The sequence below is a fragment of the Hippocampus comes genome, unplaced genomic scaffold, assembly GCF_001891065.2.
Source record: "Hippocampus comes isolate QL1 unplaced genomic scaffold, H_comes_QL1_v1.1 scaffold327, whole genome shotgun sequence".
NCBI classification, from domain to species: Eukaryota; Metazoa; Chordata; class Actinopteri; order Syngnathiformes; family Syngnathidae; genus Hippocampus; species Hippocampus comes.
Window position 1 is genome coordinate 1835374 of NW_017806221.1, and position 19907 is coordinate 1855280.

General features: G+C 42.0%; 1 protein-coding gene across 1 annotated transcript in view; it reads left to right on the forward strand.

Moving 5' to 3' along the window:
• Positions 1-19907, forward strand: part of vps13b (vacuolar protein sorting 13 homolog B) — a 343085-nt gene that overhangs the window by 229302 nt on the left and 93876 nt on the right. Inside the window, exons 35-37 of the mRNA XM_019856211.1 lie at positions 8675-9007; positions 9737-10098; positions 16798-17183. Of these exons, the coding sequence (XP_019711770.1) occupies positions 8675-9007; positions 9737-10098; positions 16798-17183 (1081 nt within the window). The remainder of the gene's footprint in view (positions 1-8674; positions 9008-9736; positions 10099-16797; positions 17184-19907) is intronic.

The following is a 19907-nucleotide window of genomic DNA, read 5'->3' on the forward strand; positions in this document are numbered from 1 at the left end:
GATTATGAAAGTTAGTTTCTTTCGCTTCTGCCGGAATGCCATGAATTCAGAATGTCCTTTTTTTCTATTTTGCTAATCTTTGTGGTGCATCTGTCGCCCATTGAGGTAGGGGACAAAAAAAAAGACCAACTATTCTTGACGAGGGGACAGTGTGGGTCTTACATAATTGTCCTTCATGAACTTAAAATAGAGCACATCTGAGCAGTTTTCTCCCTCAGTCCTGGGAACATATCCAGACAATAAGTTGGTCCTTGTTTTCTTCTCTTTCATCTCCTCTGGACATAAACTGCATTCCTGGACTTCCTTTTTCATAGATTGATACCACTTTTCAAACGATCAATTGGTTGGTTGGTTTGAAGACACCCTCTTGTTCATCCAGTATCAGTCATCATCAGGCCACAAGTCTTTGCTACTGTGAAACACACTGGCCCACTCAAAAAGGCCCCATCTCGCCTCATGTTGCTGCTGTTTTCCCCGCTGAGGCACACATTCATATCTTGCACCACTTAGAGGAATTTCAGAGGAAGCCTTCACAAACTAATGAAAAGCATCCCTCCATTTTTTGAAGTCTCTCAAGCATTGGCGTTTGTCAACAACAAATTCGTACTGAAGACAATGCACGCTGAAATATTTCTTATTGTTTGTTGAAAACTTCATGCCAAAGCTAATGATGTGAAGTTAAAAGCATGACTGAATCTTCAGTAACTTCTCTTAAGAGGCAATGTTGTAACCTAAGAATGTGCCTTTTCTGTTTCATTGATACTCTTTGTTTTTGCCCCTAAATATAAAACGAAGTCAGAGAAGAATTACATTGGTTCAGTGTGTCTTAAAACTATATTATTTATTTTCCCGTTGCACAACGGATGCTCAATGTCTACAACAACTTCTTTTCTCTCGTTTAACCCATCCATCATCCCAATGAGCCCACCTCATTCAGGGACGTTCAAATGTAAACTCTGCAGCCCGAATTTTAGATTAGACAGTCTGTCAGTATTGACGGAAGATCCGTCAGTCCGTCACTGGTGGACTCCCGTTTGACTAGTGAACTGACGATTCACGGAAACTTTGAAAGACTGACGGAATGAGCGCAGACGGTACGATTTTCATTCGTCACCCGAACCGTCACTTACCCAAAAAGCAAAGATGACCTTCGGAAAAACAAATGTTTTGCGGCGCACGGGTGTGTTACCCCCGTCCACAGTACAGAGACTTCTGCGTGACCGCACTGTGTCATATCAATATCCTGCTGGCTTTTGTAATGAGAGGTTGTCTGTCACGAGCTCTCCGCTTGTGCGGTGCTGAGGGCCAGCATCCAGGACTAAAATCCCCAATGGGAAGCCCTCTCTTGGGCGCAGGGGGAGTGTGGATAGACTTGCTCATCAAGTAAAAACACCCCACTCTCTCTAACCATGGAGAGGATGTTCTCCACAGCTGGCGACATCCTCAGGCTGACGAGGGGAACATGTCCCTGTTGGGCTACCCCAGCTACAAGGGGCAGTTTGGGGAAGAGAAGCAGGAGAAGGAACAGCATTTGTACATATATTTTTGGGTGTGTAAAGTGGCCCAAACTGTTTCTAAATAAATAAAATTGTGTGCTGTTACCATTTTGTTCCTGACAGTCCTGAAATAATGGTGACAAACTATTATAATTCAGTGAATATATTAGCACGAGTAAAATAGCAATGACGGAGTGACGGATTGACAACTGACGGACTCGGCCGTTCTGAAATACTGACGCACTGGCGAAATTTACCAACGTGCTCACCACTGCCAAAAAAATGCCAGTGATAACAACTAATTAGTAAGTGACAGTTGTTCTTGACTTCTCGCAGCAAGAAAGCAGAAGGGCTGGGAAGAAAGACAAAGCACCCATTGGGCTCCGGTCTTGTGTTCCTCAAGCACTTTTTTGCACGCTCATCATTATCAGAATATCATCATCCATCTTAAAATGAATGCATAGATGGATAGCTGCTCGTGGTTCAATTCTTGATGTTCTGAGCAGAGTTACCGGTATGTAATCTTTCCCCACAATCCAGTGTCTATTTGCGGATGTGCCATCAAGGGAGATAAGCTTTGAGTGAGCCGTTACTGAGCATTTGTCTAGTGTTTTCTTGCAAGTCATTTTATGACTCATACATCGACCATTTTAGATGGTGTTGGAGGATGCATGTATTTTTTTTGTTATCTAGGGATGTAGGAGAAACGCATAAATACACATTTGGTATCATACCACAAATACTTTTAATCTATTTTATCGGTGATATGAGTTCAGCGGAGTTCTCCCACTTGCTTTAACTTGGTAATTTAATCTGCCACTTGTTTCTGTTTTGATTGCTGTTCTATTTTCTGTTGCAGAGAGAAAATATGTTGGTCCTTGATAAATATGTTGGTGATAAGGACTATTCTAAAAGAGCTTGCTCCATGTTGGTTAGACCTTATTCTGGATGTTGAGAAAATCTTTCTAAATTCTAATCAGGTTTTGGGTGTATAATGGTAGATCTGACGGGGATGCTGAAGCAATAAATCTCCTGCTGTGCTATAAGGGCCGTGTTTGTCGCAGCTATGAAATAATTGCTTAAGATCAAGCGTGAGGTATGGTGGGTTTGGGAGGTTTGAGAGTCACATTCAGCCAACCTGCTTTAGGCCGGGTACACACTTAAAAACAATCAGGATCCTTTTATCACCTATTTTTTCACGTGATAGCCCCTAAGGGGGGGTGACATGAAAGAAAAAGAAACTCAGCGCTAATTGCAGTCTAACGCAAAGTTGCTTTTTTTGTTGTTGTTTTTTTCAATGAGGTAATGTTTTTTTTAAATGCGTAGAATTAGTAGCATTTGTAATTTGCATTTGCAAAGCACTAGTTTGATTGATTTTCATTGACTCTTAGATGTTTTAATATAATTTTATTTATTTTTATGTTCGGTGCAGATGTAATGTGAATCACTTCGCTGTATTGTTGTTCAGTCTGCCACCTGGTGGCAACGGTACGGCATAAGATTGATAAGCGAAAGCTTTACCCATCAAATCAAGCTTATTTGACAAGTTAATTCTAACTGTATTGTTGTTCAGTCTGCCACCTGGTGGCAATGGTACGGCATAAGATTGATAAGCGAAAGCTTTTGCCCATCAAATCAAGCTTATTTGACAAGTTAATTCTATGCAGTTTGCTGCAAATGACAAATGACGGTAACACCATAGTAGAAAAAGTGACACGATAAGATGTTATCTGTCATCTTTGCAATATTTTCAGTCATATCGCCTAGCTCTTATCCTTATGTGTGTACCCGGCCTTTGGCTGCCAAATGTCATTACTCTGCATGTCGCTTATTTTTCTTCAGCAACAGAAATCTGGGGTCTATTTGTGGCAGTGTATTTGTAACTAAATTAATGATGCACAAAGGCACAGGAGAGAACCCGTTTTTGAAGTTTAAACAATTATATAACCAAAGTTTTGGCTGCCATGTGTCTTAGAACCATTAAAAAATGGGGGGATGGGGGTGGGTTAAGTCTCTTAATTGTCGTTTCCCATTTGGACTGCATTAACTCTCGCTTTGGCCTTTTTTTCTTTTCATCATCCACCCTTTATTCTGTGTAATACTGTATCTTTGTGTTTGGGCCAGGGCTTTCCCAAACCTTAAGGCATTTGAAAACTGATCGAAATCATTGTTGATTTTCCTTCCTATTAAATTTATTTTTGTATAGAGAAGTAAAAACAGTGTCTTTGAATGTGCAGTGAGCGGCAGCGAGTCTCCTTTCAAGAATCAGTAGTTTCCCTCTTCATACGCTCCACAAAATGTTCCCGCAAATGTGGGAATGTTTGGCCATGTTGGCATACAAAAATGTATTTTTTGATATCTCGTTTTATGATAGCAATGTTGCGAAATGAGTGAATACCGGGTGAGCAAAGCAAACTATCTGAATTCCAGTTGACAACAATTCAACCACAGCTATCTAATCAGCATCAAAATTCTGATCATGGTTCCTGTATTCTCTGAGAACTTAATAAAAGCTTAGTTTTTCATGTTCTCATTTTTGTTGAGCACAGGATAACAGCCTTATCAAACCATTTTTTCCCCCACTCTTGGCTTCTCTTCCTCTTGAATCAGCATCAAAATTCTGATCATGGTTCCTGTATTCTCTGAGAACTTAATAAAAGCTTAGTTTTTCATGTTCTCATTTTTGTTGAGCACAGGATAACAGCCTTATCAAACCATTTTTTCCCCCACTCTTGGCTTCTCTTCCTCTTGAAAAGTCTTCCTTCTGACCCACTGCTTTAGGAATGTCCAGATGCATAAATTGCGCTGTCATGAAGCTATTTATTTTCCTTGAGCATGTCACGTGCCGTTGTTGTTGTCCCCCCACACCGCCGGTGCTATTAGATCTTCGATCCTTCCTGAACAAATGACATGCCGGTAGCCTGGGCAATGTGAACGTGAAGTATAATGCGTGATTTTGTCCCTCATTCTCCCAAAAGAAAGAGATGCACCATTAAACCCCAAGGAGTAAAAACCACCCACCAGCATTACAGAGCACAGGGAGCTTGTTAAAATGGCCCCTCTCGGCGCCCTGAGCTTTGGACTATGCCATGTTTAAAGTACAGTTGACAGTCCCGCCGAAGCACTCAGCATCCATTTCCAAGCTCCAAGGTCGTGACCTCCTACTGCTACTTTGTTGTGGTTCAGTTAAAGTGCATTGCAGGTTGCCTTTGTTAGTGAAACAACGTTGAATGTATTAAATGGCTGCCTTTGATGCCTTTCTTCACTTAGCGGCTGCCGTTTTAAGGCGTACAGAGAGAGGTGACTTCACATTATAAATGTCTTCCACCCACTGTTTTTCCACAAGAAAATGAAAGGTTGAATTGAAGTCTTTTTGGCGTTTAGTAAAGTATTATTGTTATTATTTTTTGATTAAGGTGGGACCTATTTGAGTGGCTTCTACCTTGGGCACAAAAGAACAGAGGCCTGGTCTCGGCTTTATGGTTGTGGTAAACAATAGCGAGTAGCACAACAGGGGGTGAACTTGTAAGCTTCTGATGTAATCAAGATACAGAAGTGAATTCCCATGCAGACGTCCTGCAAGCAAGTAGCTCAGCTGTATTGTGCCGTCACAAAGATTTAGTGATATGACTTCCTTTGATATTATTGGGAATTCTACCGCAGTCACTGGAGGACTTGAGAAACCCGTGCCAAACATTGATTCAACAATAAATACCTAAATGTAGCTCAACATTCTCCTCTCAATCTTACTTTCATGTTATTAATGGGATGCTACAGTGACTTTTATACCGTCTATGCTTAAGAAATACATTCATTGAAAAGAATATAATATTTATGTCACGAGGTTTCTAGATTGGAAAACCTTACAACTATCAATACTGGCTTCTTTTTTTTTTAAATTGTCAACAATTGTGTGACTGGCTCAATTTGGTACAGTAGCTCTGTGCGCTGGTACACTGGGCTGTTGTCATTTCCATCCTGAAGACCTTTGACATTTCATACTGTAATTCGCATGTTGGATGTAATGTGCGCCATGCTATGAAGCTCTGACAAGACTTATTGTTTTTTTTTTTCCCTTTTCCCGTTTTCTTTTTTTTTTTTCACCCTTACATTTACTTTATTTTTTGGTGCTTGTCTAAAAATCATTTAACCAATGAATCCAATCTCTTTCAATAAAAAGGAGTCGGGCTTCACTGTGGATATATGGCTTCTAAATAGACCCATGTGAAATAACATTCACCTACAGTATGTCACTTACACTAAATTTACTCTATTCATTTGAGACCATATGGACTTTCCTACATGTGAAAACCTCCAGATTTTCTTATTCCGTGATCTCTCAACCTGAATCGCAACCTACTTTTGATTCATCTGGAAACACTCAAGCGCATGTGTGCTATTCAGATGTAAAACGTGTGTTGTCATATTGGACTAGCAAGCCAACACTGTAAACGGGTGGCATTTGGATGATGTGACATTTGCTTCCGCTTATTAGCCTTCTTCTAGCCAAGCTGTTCTGAGTTACACTGACAGAAATTGGGGTCACACAGATGCGTACTGATATGATTGGCACCTGGGAGACTCATGGTTTCACACTTTGGGGATTATCCTCCATTTTCCAGGACGTTATGCCGAGAGACTGTGAGAAGCATGACATCATGATTGGCCAATGGATGTTGTGGGTTGCGTGTGTGTGTCATCGCACATTCGCGATCACGATCAACTCCCAGGTCCAGAGAAAGATTACACTGGGATGTGGAAACTGTGTTTCACTGCGGCAATTATATAATGTAATCGAAAGTAATGGTTGGAAAGGGGGATTTCAGCTGTGAGCAAGCATGTAGCTGCAGTGCATGTTTGGATTCCAAATGTATTGCCTTCTGTCACTGAATAAATTGGCGTAACACTAAAGTCGACGGACTTCAGAGCCATACGTTGTTAATACCTACTCCACTTGTCTGTGAGAAATCATAAAGGTGAATGGCCGAGTCCAGAGATCCTGGGCAAAATCCAGTTTGACTGCTGTACTTGTTTTTTAAAATTGCAATTCATATTCAATCCCGGGTTTGTGACTGTGCTACTTGTGCCCGCTTTGAATCAAACTGCAGTTCAAGCAACTGGATTTTCTCATTGTCTTTAGCTCTACCCCCGCGATTGTGTTCCCCATTATCCCATATTCCCATTGTAAGCACGTCTAAATATAGATCAAGAATTTGCTTAGGGGGCACTCTTTTGCGGTGGTGGTTATAGAGAAGGTTGGATATTTGCCATAATTGTAAATGCATGTGTAGCCTAAGCTCATGAAGAGAGACGGGGGAGTAAAAGGAGTATTTGGCTTTTTTTTTTTTTTTCTGGCTTCTGCTCTTTCCCAGCTGCTGCGCAACTTATTTGTCCCTTCCAACAAGGGGTATTCATGAAGCGGGCATTGCGACTGCACTGATACACATTTCAAACACCTCTTTTCCCCTTCAGAAGTGTTACCTGTGAACAGAAAGTTCTTGGAAATCAGCCCACGATCATTCCCTTCTCGTTTTTTGAGGGGAAGAAAAAAATCCCTACTTTTCGTCAGAAATAGAAGTGCTCACATCCTGTCCACAATCAGCCGTGGAAAGAAAGAAGGCTCTGGCAGGGCCTGTCCTGTGAAAGCCGGGCCTAAAAGAACAGAACATGCAGGCGTGCCGCGGCGTTTTATATGGCTCTTGTTCCGAGCCTTTGATGACACTGTTTAGTTTAGGAAATATCTAATAAGTCAAGTATTCTGTCTAATGTGCTGCCAGTGGGTTTACTATTTGCTCAGAGGTCTTGAAACACTATCTCTGCCACGGCAATAATATACATTTAAAATTCCCATGGAGTGGGTGGGAGGGAGTGATGCAGAGTGCAATGGGGGCAGCTGGGCGTACATGCTGTAATAGCAACCATGTGCATGTTCAGAAGAGGGTACGATAGGATGCTCCACACCTTACATTCATTGGAAGCGCTCTTTTCCAAATTCATGTCATCTGTAAAAATAGCCCTAGATAATCGAATGTGATCACGTGTATTGATGTGGTCTGGAAATATGGTGTGATAGTTGGCAAAAGCCAGCAGAGAGTATGCAGGCCTTTATAATTAATAAAGATGCACCAGTGACCTGAATCGTTATTGTCAGTTTGATCTTTCATTTGCAGTCACTGTCATCCTTTTTTTCACTACGTCTACTGCTGTTACTCTGTTTGATATTTAGAAGGTTTTTTTTTTTTGTGTGTGTGTGTGTGTGTTTGTTTTGCATTGCTCATTTAGCTTTTGCTCAGCCCCAAATTAAAGTACCACCCATTATTACTTGTTTGTGATTTTGTTTGATGACAGACATGTTTTGTAGATTAAACATGTCCATTCCTTCATTCTTGTTTGAGGTCCTGCAATCAAGTCTCGAAACGTATCTTCTGGCCATGAAATCTTTTTTTTTATTTATTTTTTTATTTATTTATTTTTTTTTAATAGCCACAATCGTTGTAAGGCTCACCATCTGGAGCCAAGCATACAATTTGGGCTGCTTTATGCGTGATACCACAGCCACTGCAAAAAACAATTGGATTTTACGAGGGTGAAGCCCTTCTTTAAAGATATCTTCAATATTTCGAAATTGCTCAACTATGTTTGGGACCACAAAAAAGGTCCCACAGCATGCCTTTAATGTTTTTGTGGCTATATGATGCTCCCTTTCCTTGGTCAATTGGTCCATGGTTTCAATCAAGTCCGCTATTTGGTTTATGTCTTGTTGTAAAGAATCAGGACACAATAACTCTCTGCAAAGAAGAAAATGCTCTGATGTTTATTTAATAGCCATTGTTGTCCCTTTCCTTTATGCCCTTAAACTCGGTTTGGTCAAGGCCTTTTTGTGTTTGAATGTTGAAAGTTCCTACACATTGTGCATGTGGATCATTGTAATTTTTTTTTAAAAAACAAATCTATTATTTTATTGAGTTTAATTGTCTGCGGAGGTTAGGGTAACCCATACGTTTTACACACGACTTATATTTACACGTCACTAACCACACAAATGATCGTGTCTCATGATATTTAATCAGCCATTGGCACTTTGGTATTTCCATTGGTCGCATTTCCAATACAATACAAATGCGATACAATCTGTCATTTGAGAATCAAATGTGGCCTTTCTTTGTGCCTTTATGCAGATGCGTAAACAGGAGCAGAAGCAAAGCAGTCGAGGCTCCTTGACAGGAATCGACTCTTCTTCTCGCCACAGCGGCAACGGGAAGGACAGCGGCTTCGGCAGCGATAGCGCCCGCATCCGAATTGTCCAGATTGAGCAGCAGAGCGGGACCAGTCACCACTGCATAGCCAGGCCTTCCCAGAAGTCCACTATTACCAAAAACCTCAACTTTATTCCATTCGACATCTTTCTTACGGCTAGTAGGCTGTCTTTCATGGCCTATGAATGCTCTAATCTCCCACAGGCCCCCACTTCATTCGACAGCTCGCAGGATCGGAAAGAGCCCATTGAAAAGGTAAACACAACAAGTGTGACTTGGAAGCCGTCATAACCGGACCCTTTGTGCCTGTGCTAAACACAAGTTAACATCGGTTATGTAAGCAAATAAACAATGTGATGGGGACAAATCAATTGAGCACATTCACATCTATAGTATGAAGTTAAACAGCTCCTGCAGCCGTGAGAATGCTTATCACGGCGGTTTTTGATGCCCAGTTACCAATTGAGTCCACTCCAAGGATTTTGTATTGTTTCCGAACCATAAGTACCTCTGGAAAGAGTTTGGTCTTGTCGCGGCATTCTTGCTGTGTTTCGTAGCCATGATGAAGATCACATTTGGTGCTTCCCAGGAATCGAGTTGTTCATTTCAATTGTTGCTTCAAATTGCTGCAAAGTTGTAATATAATGTTGCCACTTGAACTTCATTTGTGCATTTAAATTCCTGCACTGAGCACGCTCCGGGAGAATATTTATTCGGGTCTTTTTACAGTTGGAAACAAATGGAGCACAAGCAGAAACAATGGCTGTCAATCCAGCATGCCCGGGTTTGACTAAAATGGCAAGTGGGCTTTGTACACATATCAGTGTTTGGATTTGTTAAATGGGAACGATCGTTGAATCACACATAGTCAGAAACTTCGTAAACTTAGATATGGGTCTCGAGGACAGTCACTGTGTTTCCCCAACATTTGATTAGATTAGCAAACGCCCGGTTCATTTTGCTCTCCATTGACACTTTCTTCAGGTGGGAAAGAGTGCTCTTAACCAGCCGGAAATTCTGCCTGAGGCTCCTCCAGCCTCGACTTGCACATCCCCAGACCCTGCTGCCCAGGTTACTCTGACAGACCTGACTGCTGAAGACATCCTCAACAGCAATGTCTCCCCGATGCTGAGAGGCAGTCTGCTGTCCCTTAACTCCGTGTCAACCCCCAGCCGCTCCTCAGCACGGCAAGCGCTGGGGGTGACAATTGTGAGGCAGCCCGGAAGAAGAGGGCCTGCTGACCAGGTGCTGGAACCGCTGCTGTATCTGCAGGTGATCCAACCTTCGGCTCTTCTTAGCTGCCACCACCGCAAGCAGAGAATGGAGATCTCTGTGTCCAGACATCGGTGATCAACGGGACAGTTACTTGCAACTAGCAAGAAAACTGTATGACACGCAGGCAAACATTGTCATAAACCAAAGAATGCATCCAACAAAACAATCCAAAATAGACACATTTTTTTCGCAAGACAGAAAAAAAATAAACATTAAAATACTGTACGTATTTTACTGTTGTGATTTTTTTGGGATACACCTGTATTGCAGTTTTTGTTATGTAAACAGTTTTTGGACAGTATATTATTTTTGTATTTTATTGATTGTGTTGTTACAAGTGCATGTGTGCGTGTGAGTGCGTGCGCGCGTCTGTGTGTGTGTGTGTGTGTGTGTGTGTGTGTGTGTGTGTGTGGGTGTGTGTGTGTGTGCGTGCGTGCGTGCGTGCGTGCGTGCGTGCGTGTGTGTGTGTGTGTGTCCTGTGGGTTTGCGTTTCACAGGGCTTGGCCGTCTATTTTTAGACTGATATCGTATCCATATGAGTACCTTGAAGCTAAATATTTTGACCCGAGGGTTTGTCTTACATTTCATCCAAATTGATCTGCAATAGGCAACGGTGTGAGTGGGCTTTTGAGTGGATGAGTAAGTGGAACTTCCTCATCCCTTGGAGGATTTCGTGAATCCATGAACAGTGTGTGTAGGCGCAGGAAATCCTCCACAGTTTAGCTCCCTGATCCCAGTAGGCCGGCCGGACTGTAGTTGTTATTGATGATGGTTCGAGGAAGAATTTTGCCCCTCACACACATCCCTTCCTGCTGTCCACGGAAAGCCCTCAGCGTATGTGTCCACCAAGGATCATTCCGCCCAACACAATGCTGCTCTGTACAACACAGCAAATAAACGACACACACACACACACACACACACACACACACACACACACACACACACACACACACACACACACAGCAAACCACCAACACACATTTCCACCTTCCCATCTGCTTCTTTCAGTGGACACTAGAAGTCAAACAAAAGTGAGCCTTTGCATATGGTGGATTTCAAATGAGTCACAATTTCAGCTTTTAGTTCCAGAATCTTTTGTCCTTTTATTTATATACATATCCATCCAAATTTTGTTTTATATACATTACAGTGTACATCACTAAACATAGCACTGCAATGTATAATAGTTACAGAGTTTTATTTGAGTCTCCTCATGTGCAAGATTAGCTGCAAATCTTCTGGATTCTTGTGCAATCTGTAGATCTCACAAATCCAACACTTTTACAACCTAATGTGATTTGGACGGACAAAGTGGAGGAGAGTAAAAGTGTAAATCTGGAGAAGCTGGAAGAACCAAAAGTCGGACAAGATAAGACGACAACTGTTGGATTAATAATCTTGCTTGTTTTTGTTTGTCAAGAAAATGTGATTGAGTTTTGGCTTCCCCCATCAGCAATGGCCACAGCGAATATCACATGATTTGTTTGGCAACAAACACACTTGTCCAGGCTTTGCTCCAGCTGTGCCTAAGTATTGGGTCACTGGCTGGGCACTATCTGCATGAAACATAGCAACATGTACCGCTACATCACCAGTGACGCATTTATGAAATAAACGTCCGCAAGTGTTCATTTGTACTTCTGGATACCAGCATAGAAAATCATGTTTCTCACCAATACATGAAATATAAATTGATGGCGTGAATGTTGCTGTCCTGACTTCTAAAATGTCTCTCCGTTACTTTTCCCAAAACATCATTTTCTCTTGAAAAGGAGAAGAGAGAAGTTCCCACATCATTTTCTCTTGAAAAGGAGAAGAGAGAAGTTTCTCCAAATTGCATGTGCATATATTCTTTGGATAAACATTAAGAAATAAGCGAGTGACGATATGCCCGTCTTCTTATGAAATAACTGGAGAGTGTGAGTGTGGGATGTGATGAAATTATTAATACTAAATGACTATGTCTAAAATATAACATAATCTAGTGTTACACATATAGGTTCAACGCAAATAATAATAATGGTAATCCACTAAATTATCTCGTAAACTTGCAGCAGTCGTTTCGATAGTTAACTTAGTAATGATTTCGTCCCACCCCTAATGTAAACTCGAATCCACACATATTTGCCTAATCAAGATTTTGGTCATAAATGATGAATAAAATTTGTGTGTACACACTAAGATCATTTTACGAATAACTGGTGTACAAAATTAAAATACAGGACCTCACAGTGCCTTTGTGTCTCACTAGAGAAAGTGAAGGAAAGAGGTCATCATGTCGTGTCGGCAACGGCAACATTGAATCAATCCTATGAACATAACCTGCCTTTGTGGCTACATTATATCTATACTCTTCATCACACATGTCCATCCCACACACACAAGCATGTACGTGTGCACGCACGCGCGCACACACACGCACGCACGCACACACACGCGCGCACGCACGCACGCACACACACACACACACACACACACACACACACAGACAAATGACATCGACAGGATCCAGGCTCAGTGTGAGGTCGCCCCGCCATCCCCCTACACACTCTGGGTCAACGTATGTTGAAAATGTCTAGAATTGACCACACATGCTACTGGTTTCCCTCCACCCACAGCAGCCTTTACAGACTTCTTTTTGTTTGTTTGTTTGTTTGGTGTGTTTGTTTTAATCTAGGCATCCTTATTGATGATAACCTGCTCCTACAATGAAGCAAAGGAATTGCTACGAGCAGAGAAAATGATGAAAAGGCATTAGACTTTCATTTCAGAACCATACACTACGCACAAAAGTTACGAATATTTGGCTTGCAGTAGAAACTCGTGGATAATGTAAAACGTTCATGTGACAGTGATATAATGAAAGTCGAACATTTAAGTAGAAGGATAGACTCATCTCAAAAACATTCCATTGAAACAAAAATGGTGGGTACACCACAACAAAAAATGTCCAGGTCTCAGTAATTCGTTATGTGCCCTTGAGCATCAATTACAGCTTGCCGACGATGTCTCATGCTGTTCATGAGTCGACTTACTTTCTGCTGAGGCACGGCATCCCACTCTGCTTGGAGGGCATTCAGGCAAGGAATCAAGGATCAAACGCTTGTTGTGAATTTTGCTGACACACACACACACACACACACACACACACACACACACACACACACACACACACACACACAGAGCTGAAACTCTTGCTTCATGTTCAACTGGATGGTGTTTCAGCAGAGTCATCACTCACTGCAATTAACGAAACTAATGCATACAAAATTAGGATTTTTAAATACCTCATTTCAAGGTTCATCTGTGATTATTAAAAAGTAGGTTAGTCTAATTTTTCCCCCAAATCAGTGATGGAGTAGCACATCCTGAGACACCATCTTTTTTTCCCTTGTGTCATCTTTCCTAAACATTTCCAGTCCCGTAGCAGGTCAGTCAGCAAGTCCGAAGATGTAACAGCTACCACTTGGAAAGCGAGAGATCAGCCTTCTCTCCAATGAGAGGCAGGAGGTGATAGATTAGCTAGAACAAATTGGAACCATTACTCTCCGATGTCCCTGGTTCCCATCAAAGTACAGCTTCTAAGAAATGCTGTCAGTTACTGTATACAAGCTTGTGCACCTCCGAACCATCGAGACGCATTCTAATTTGAATCAGATGGCATCAGAGGCATGTGTCACTGGCCTTATATGTTGTAGGCTCTTTCTGTGACTTTGGGATCCTACAGATACCTTTCAACCATTTTTGGTTACAAAAACACAGGCTTACCCAAACATCCTCTTCACATACAGGCAGTGTGTAATTGGACACATCGCCACCTGTGTCTGACACAGCTGCTCTGCTGTCAAAAGTGAAGCAGAAAATGTCAGCCTGAGACTGAGGGCAGAGATGAAAACAAACTTTGTGGTTGTTGCACACACACGAAGCAGGTTCAAAGGGACAAAAATGTCACGCTTGACCTTGCCAGAAATGTAAGGGAACCTGCTTAATAAGCGTATTTTCTCCAAATGTAGATGTGTATGCACCTTTGTCAGACCCTGTTGTCCTAGTTTCTCGAGTGCTAATCTAGGTTGACATCAGAGAAGGCCTGTCTCTGATCTCCCCCCCCCCCCCCCCTCCCCCTTCCTTTACAAAATTGTTCTCTGTGAAATGTTTTGAATGAATCATATACGTTTTTGATCTACAGAACTGATGCTCACTCCTCTGTTTGGGCTACCACTTAAAGCACCCACTGTAATTTCTGGCCTATTGAGCACACCTGAATCTAGCCACACCCACTCAATTATTTATTTTTTTAAGTTTCATGCAAATTTAGAGGCATATTCATTTCCAATAATAGAAGTATAAGAATGTATGACTTGTAAGGTTTAGGGGCATTGGAAAATGAAGTTTATCCATAAATGAACAGGTGAACCTGTATCATTATGGTTGGATTAATAATATATTAATCTTTCTTTCTCGCTCTCTCTCTCCCTCTCTCTCTTTCATATATATCTATATGTGTATGTATATATATGTATATGTATATTTAAATAAATGGGTGGAGAGAAGGGAAGCAGTAGTGAAACAGGCCAAAATGCAGATGTTAGTGGGTGAGGAGGGCTAAGGGACTAGTTGCCTACTAGATGTGGTTTAACCAAATGTGGGAGTATAGAAATAAGTCTTAAATCCATCTAATTCCCATGGATATGGCATTCCACAGGACTGAAACCCATATAAAGAATGTTGAGAAATCAGCCTTTTAGCTCTTGGAGTCACCATGTGATTAACATAGTATGAGATGTCTGGAAAATACTGTCTGTATTGCAATATCTGTGTGTGAATATGCAAGTTTATGAGGTGGGAGCGTTAGGAAGGGGTGTGACATCAGCCAGTCTGCAGATGAGTGTCTAGGCATGAGCGGGGGAACACTTTGTGTGCTGGGATGCAGTGCTACTATGCGTAAGGAAGGGGAATAAGAAAGAACCAAATTTATTGATTTGTAATTATAGTTTCCTCAATCCCAAATGTTGAGATGGAATTGTACTACTTTCTGCAGGGGTCACAATCATACACAATGTTATGCAAAGGTATAAGGTTATGTATGCATGTAAAGGCTTGTACTTTATACCATGTGACGTTAAGTGATTCCTCAGGAACTGTTCCTCAGTTCTTTTAGTGCAGGCTGGCTGTTGGGGTACTGTTTGGTGGGATTTTTCTGTGTGGGAGCGAAAAAAGAGACACTTCATGTTGACAGTTGGGCACAGAACACAGCGCCAGGCACAGCCCTGACTGTGATGAGAGCCAAATTTATGTGATTACTGCTACGGTGGAGTTGATTAGGCTGGGCCCTGGTGGAAAAGTAAAAGATCTGGCCTACTAAAAGAGAAGAGAAGCAAGAAGATGAGCTACGTGAAGTAGAGAGGGTGAAAAAGTGTGTGTGTGTGTGTGTGGGGGGGGGGGGGGAACAGTAACTTACTCTAAATGAACAGCTGCATCCACGCTTTTTATTCCATTTCCGGAAAATTTCGTGGTGTAAGTCAGGTGGAAATGATAAGCTACATTGCACAGCAAATTGCACCTATCTGCCCTCCAGTTCCATCCTTCCTTTTTACCATCCGCTTCACTTCCACTGGATTAAACAAAAGAGTCCAGGTTGCAGTGACTGGCTCTGTTTGTGTGCCTGTGTGCGTTTGTGCGTGTGTGCGCGTGTGTGCGTGGGTGTGCATTCATTGGCTCTCCTGGCAGTGCTCCTGCTCATGTCATCTCGTTCTTGTACTGTACCTGGGAACAAGACATACGGAAGGCCTAAACCCCCTTAAAAGCACCAGCGCCTTGAGGATACCATGTGAAGCAGCTGGACTTGTTTTGAGCTGCTTCCCTCTCCCATCATCATGACCAAGTGGAAAAATGGGATAATGGAAGTGGTGTAACACGGCATGGAGTTAATTCATGTGTCTCTGTAAATTCCAGTCAAGTGTTTGAAGAGTGCAGTGCACAAAGGCACAAGCAAAAGACGTCTTGAATTTATGTGTCTTTCATGAAGAAAAGATTCCCTTTCATGCTCTTCCACGTTCATTTATGTTATGTATATGTTTGATTATAAAAACAGGAGAGTGAGACTGAGACCATCTGTTCTTTGACACATATTTGCAAGCACAGCTGAACGATCAGAAAGAAAGACTTGAAGTTTGATTCATGAGACGTGATTAAAAATGCAGCGTCCTGTGGGTTTGGTAGCAGCACATTTTGCTTATTGGAACACTGATGAAGCCTGTCGCTTTTTTTATGGAACCAAATGGAATTTGTTCAGTTATGGTGGATTTTCAAATGACTAGCAGGGACCACACCCAACTCTCTATTTATTCAGATTTTGCCTTGGGTTAACACTAACATTAAGAAGCCTTGTGTTAGCATGTGCGCACACTAAATAGTCCATCAGTAAAGTGCCTGTCATAAAATGAATAGACTAGAAAATTGCAATTTCCCTTGCAGTGATGCAAAACCACAGAAGAAGGAACACCCACAAAGCCCCAAGACTAGTGAAGTGTGTGTGAGCAGGATGACAATACATTTGTCATGAACAACCTGAAAGCATTGCTCCTTTTAGCTCGCTTAATATCTTCTTTCTAACTCGCCACTTTATAAATATTACATCGTCAAGCACTGGAGAGACCATCTGCTTTAAAAAAATAAAAAATAAAAATAAAAAATCAGCCCCGGATCTGTTCCAGTGAGTAGTAAACTGTTGATAACACTGTGGGTTGACATCTAATTATATCCCTCTAATTCCATCTCTCTGTTCCCTTGACAGCTGAACTGCATTTACAGTTCTCTCGCCCTTTGAAAGTCAACCCAACACTGGTCAAACTGGAGCAGACCAAAGCCTACCTGAACAAAGTCTTGCCAAACCACACGCGGAAAACGTCCAGCCCTCATTCATCCCCCACAAAGATGCCAACCAGAGCCTTTTCCCCACCCCATCAAAATCAAGGCCACAGTAAAGCAAGCGGCATCGATGCCTTGGCTTTGTCCTTCCACAAGGTCTCGCTCCACACGACACAGATTGTGATTGTCCTGGAGACGGAGGCCCATCCGATGAGGCCCAGCGTGACCGTGTCTGTGTCATCACTGATGGGAAGTCTCAACTTAAAGACAGGCCCGAACATTGAGGGTGAGTACAAGTAAAATATGTTTTGGTGGGCATGGAAAATACATTTGTTTTAAGATGAAGGGGTCACATTTTACAGCTGAGGTAGAAACCTCTTCTTGTGCTAATATATTGTATGTTTATGCAAAAGCTAATGCAAGGGTGTTAAACTCATTTTTGTCACGGGCCACATTGTAGTTACGGTTTGACTTGGAGGGCCGTTATGAATTTTGAGAAACCATTATAAATGTTTAATCACCTCCACATATTACATACACAGCGCACAACGAATGCATGGGTAACCTAGTTTTAAAATCAGAAGTCAAGAATAATGACTGTTATTGTGGATTACATATGACAATTTGAAATTTTGGTTCAGACTTTAGCAAGCATCATGGAACTTGACATGCTTGATTTGCTTTCGTGGGTAACATAAAATGATGTGGCGGGCCAGATCTGGCCCCCGGGCCTTGACTTTGACACCTGTGAGCTAATGCATTCTGTATAGCAAAAAAAAAGAAAAAAAAGTACTACACTGTGGTATTCATTCATTCATTCATTCAACACAAATGGTTTTTATTGTCAAATCACATGCCACAACTGTTTTGAAATGATCCAAATGCAGCATTTTGGGGCAGTGAGTGTACGAGGATGCGTTGCATGCGTAACTCAACTTTGCGTTGCTTTGGGAGTTTTTACGTGCTTTTGCACCTCAGGAGTGCGATTGCACTTTTGCTGCTGAAAAGGTTTTCACGAACATTAGTGCTTAATTTTTCATACAATTAATGTGGTAAATTCTCTTGATCACATTTTGTGTTTAATTGGAAATGTTAACTGCCAAGGTCTGTACAAAACGCATGCTACAGTTTAATGAATGATAAAATTTATTTGTTGCTGGATGCAAAATATTCCGTTTGACTGTACTTTGTAACGGGCGGTTGCCAGATGTTCCGCTGTTACATAGGAAGTTGTAGATGTTCTATTGAGGTCATGCATGGTAGGTTAACTTGGACTTTGTCAGTGAGAGAACGAGTAGCTGTCACTTGCTTGCTGTCTTTGTACTGCCACTTGTGATTGGCTGACAAAAATTTAGACTCTACCAATGAATCGTGATAGCATAAATGTAGTCACGAAACATCGGAGGAATTACAATATACTTTTCACTCAAGTCTTGCTGGAACGGCGCTGCAGTGGAGCGTAACTAGCTATGAACAGCAAATTGATTAGTGTCAAGAGAGAAATTATAATATACAGACACGCATTACGTTTTGTATTTATGGATGGCTGCGATCCCAAACTAGCGCACAGAGACAAGTATGGCAGGGCCAGCAAAACAGAATTCTCCAGCTAATTTAAAGGCACTTGTGTGGCAGTATTTTGGCTTCTCTGTTTACAAAAGAAAGCAGCGAGAAAACTACAGACAGGAGAAAGACTGCGTGCAAGCATTGCAAGCGACTGATAGAATACAATAATACGACTAACATGTCATAACATATTAGCCAGCATCACAGGAAGCTACTGACCCCACCACCTGAGCGAAGATTAGCAAGAGAACAAACAACAGTGACAAACACATTTCCCTTAGCTCCCTCCAGTACAAGGGCCAAAGCTATTGCACGTTCCATCAGTGTTTAGATTGCTAAAAACATGAGACCATTTTTCACTTTGGAAAATGAAAGTTTTGAGGAGATGATAAACACTTGCCAGCCAAAATGCACCATTCCATGTCACCCGCACTTTAGCCAGGGGGATGATGGCTGAACTCTACATGCAAGTCAAAGCTGATGATGTTGAGGTGCTTGAAAAGGCTGATAGTGTAGCGATGACGACTGAAGGATGGATATCGAGGGCAACGCAGTTTACCTTACAATTCCGGCTCAGGTGATCACCGCCGAGTGGAAAATGGCTAGCTTTGTGCTTCAAACGCGTCCTCTTTTTGAAAGACACAGCTGGACAAACATTGTGCAAGTACAGTGCAATGCCGCAGCTGAAATGACCAAAGCATGACATCGCTGTTATGATGGATAACACAGAAATATGGATGTTGCCGTAAGAAAAGCTGGACTTGGGCCTCATATTAAGCGTTTCACTCATACACTGAGTTTAGCAAGTACAGGCAGTACTGGCGGTGCCCCCATGTGTCACGTCTGTTAGGTCGCATCAGGCACATTGTTTCTTTCTTTCACCGTAGCCCAACTGCCACCACTGTGTAGCTGCTAAACAGAAGGCACTTGACCAAGACAACCATCACAAGCTTCTTATGGCAGTTATAACGCACTGCAATAGCAGTCTGGACATGATTTAACTCTTTGGACCAACGGTTAGCGGTCGCAGCAGCTCTTTTTAGTGCAGACGTGAGATGCGGAATCCACGGGAAATTGACAGACTAGATCATTCTGACATCCGTGATGCTGGGGATATTGTGACACTTCTGAAACCTTTAAAAACTGTCCCCACTGTACTCGTCGATGACCACAGTCCCACAATATCGCTCAGTGTGCCCCTAAAATAGATGATTGAGCAAAGCATGGAACATAATGAAGATGAAACAGTCCCAGTGATTGGTATGAAGGCAGCTACCCTGAGCAATCTATCAGAAACAGGTATGAAAGGGACTACAACCACCTGCAAGTGCACCGCAGTTGACCCCAGATTTTGCACCCTACCCCATCTAGAGGAAAACCAGTGAGAATGTTTTCCACATGGTGAAGAACAAAACTGTGCAACTACTCCACTTGACTATTTTCA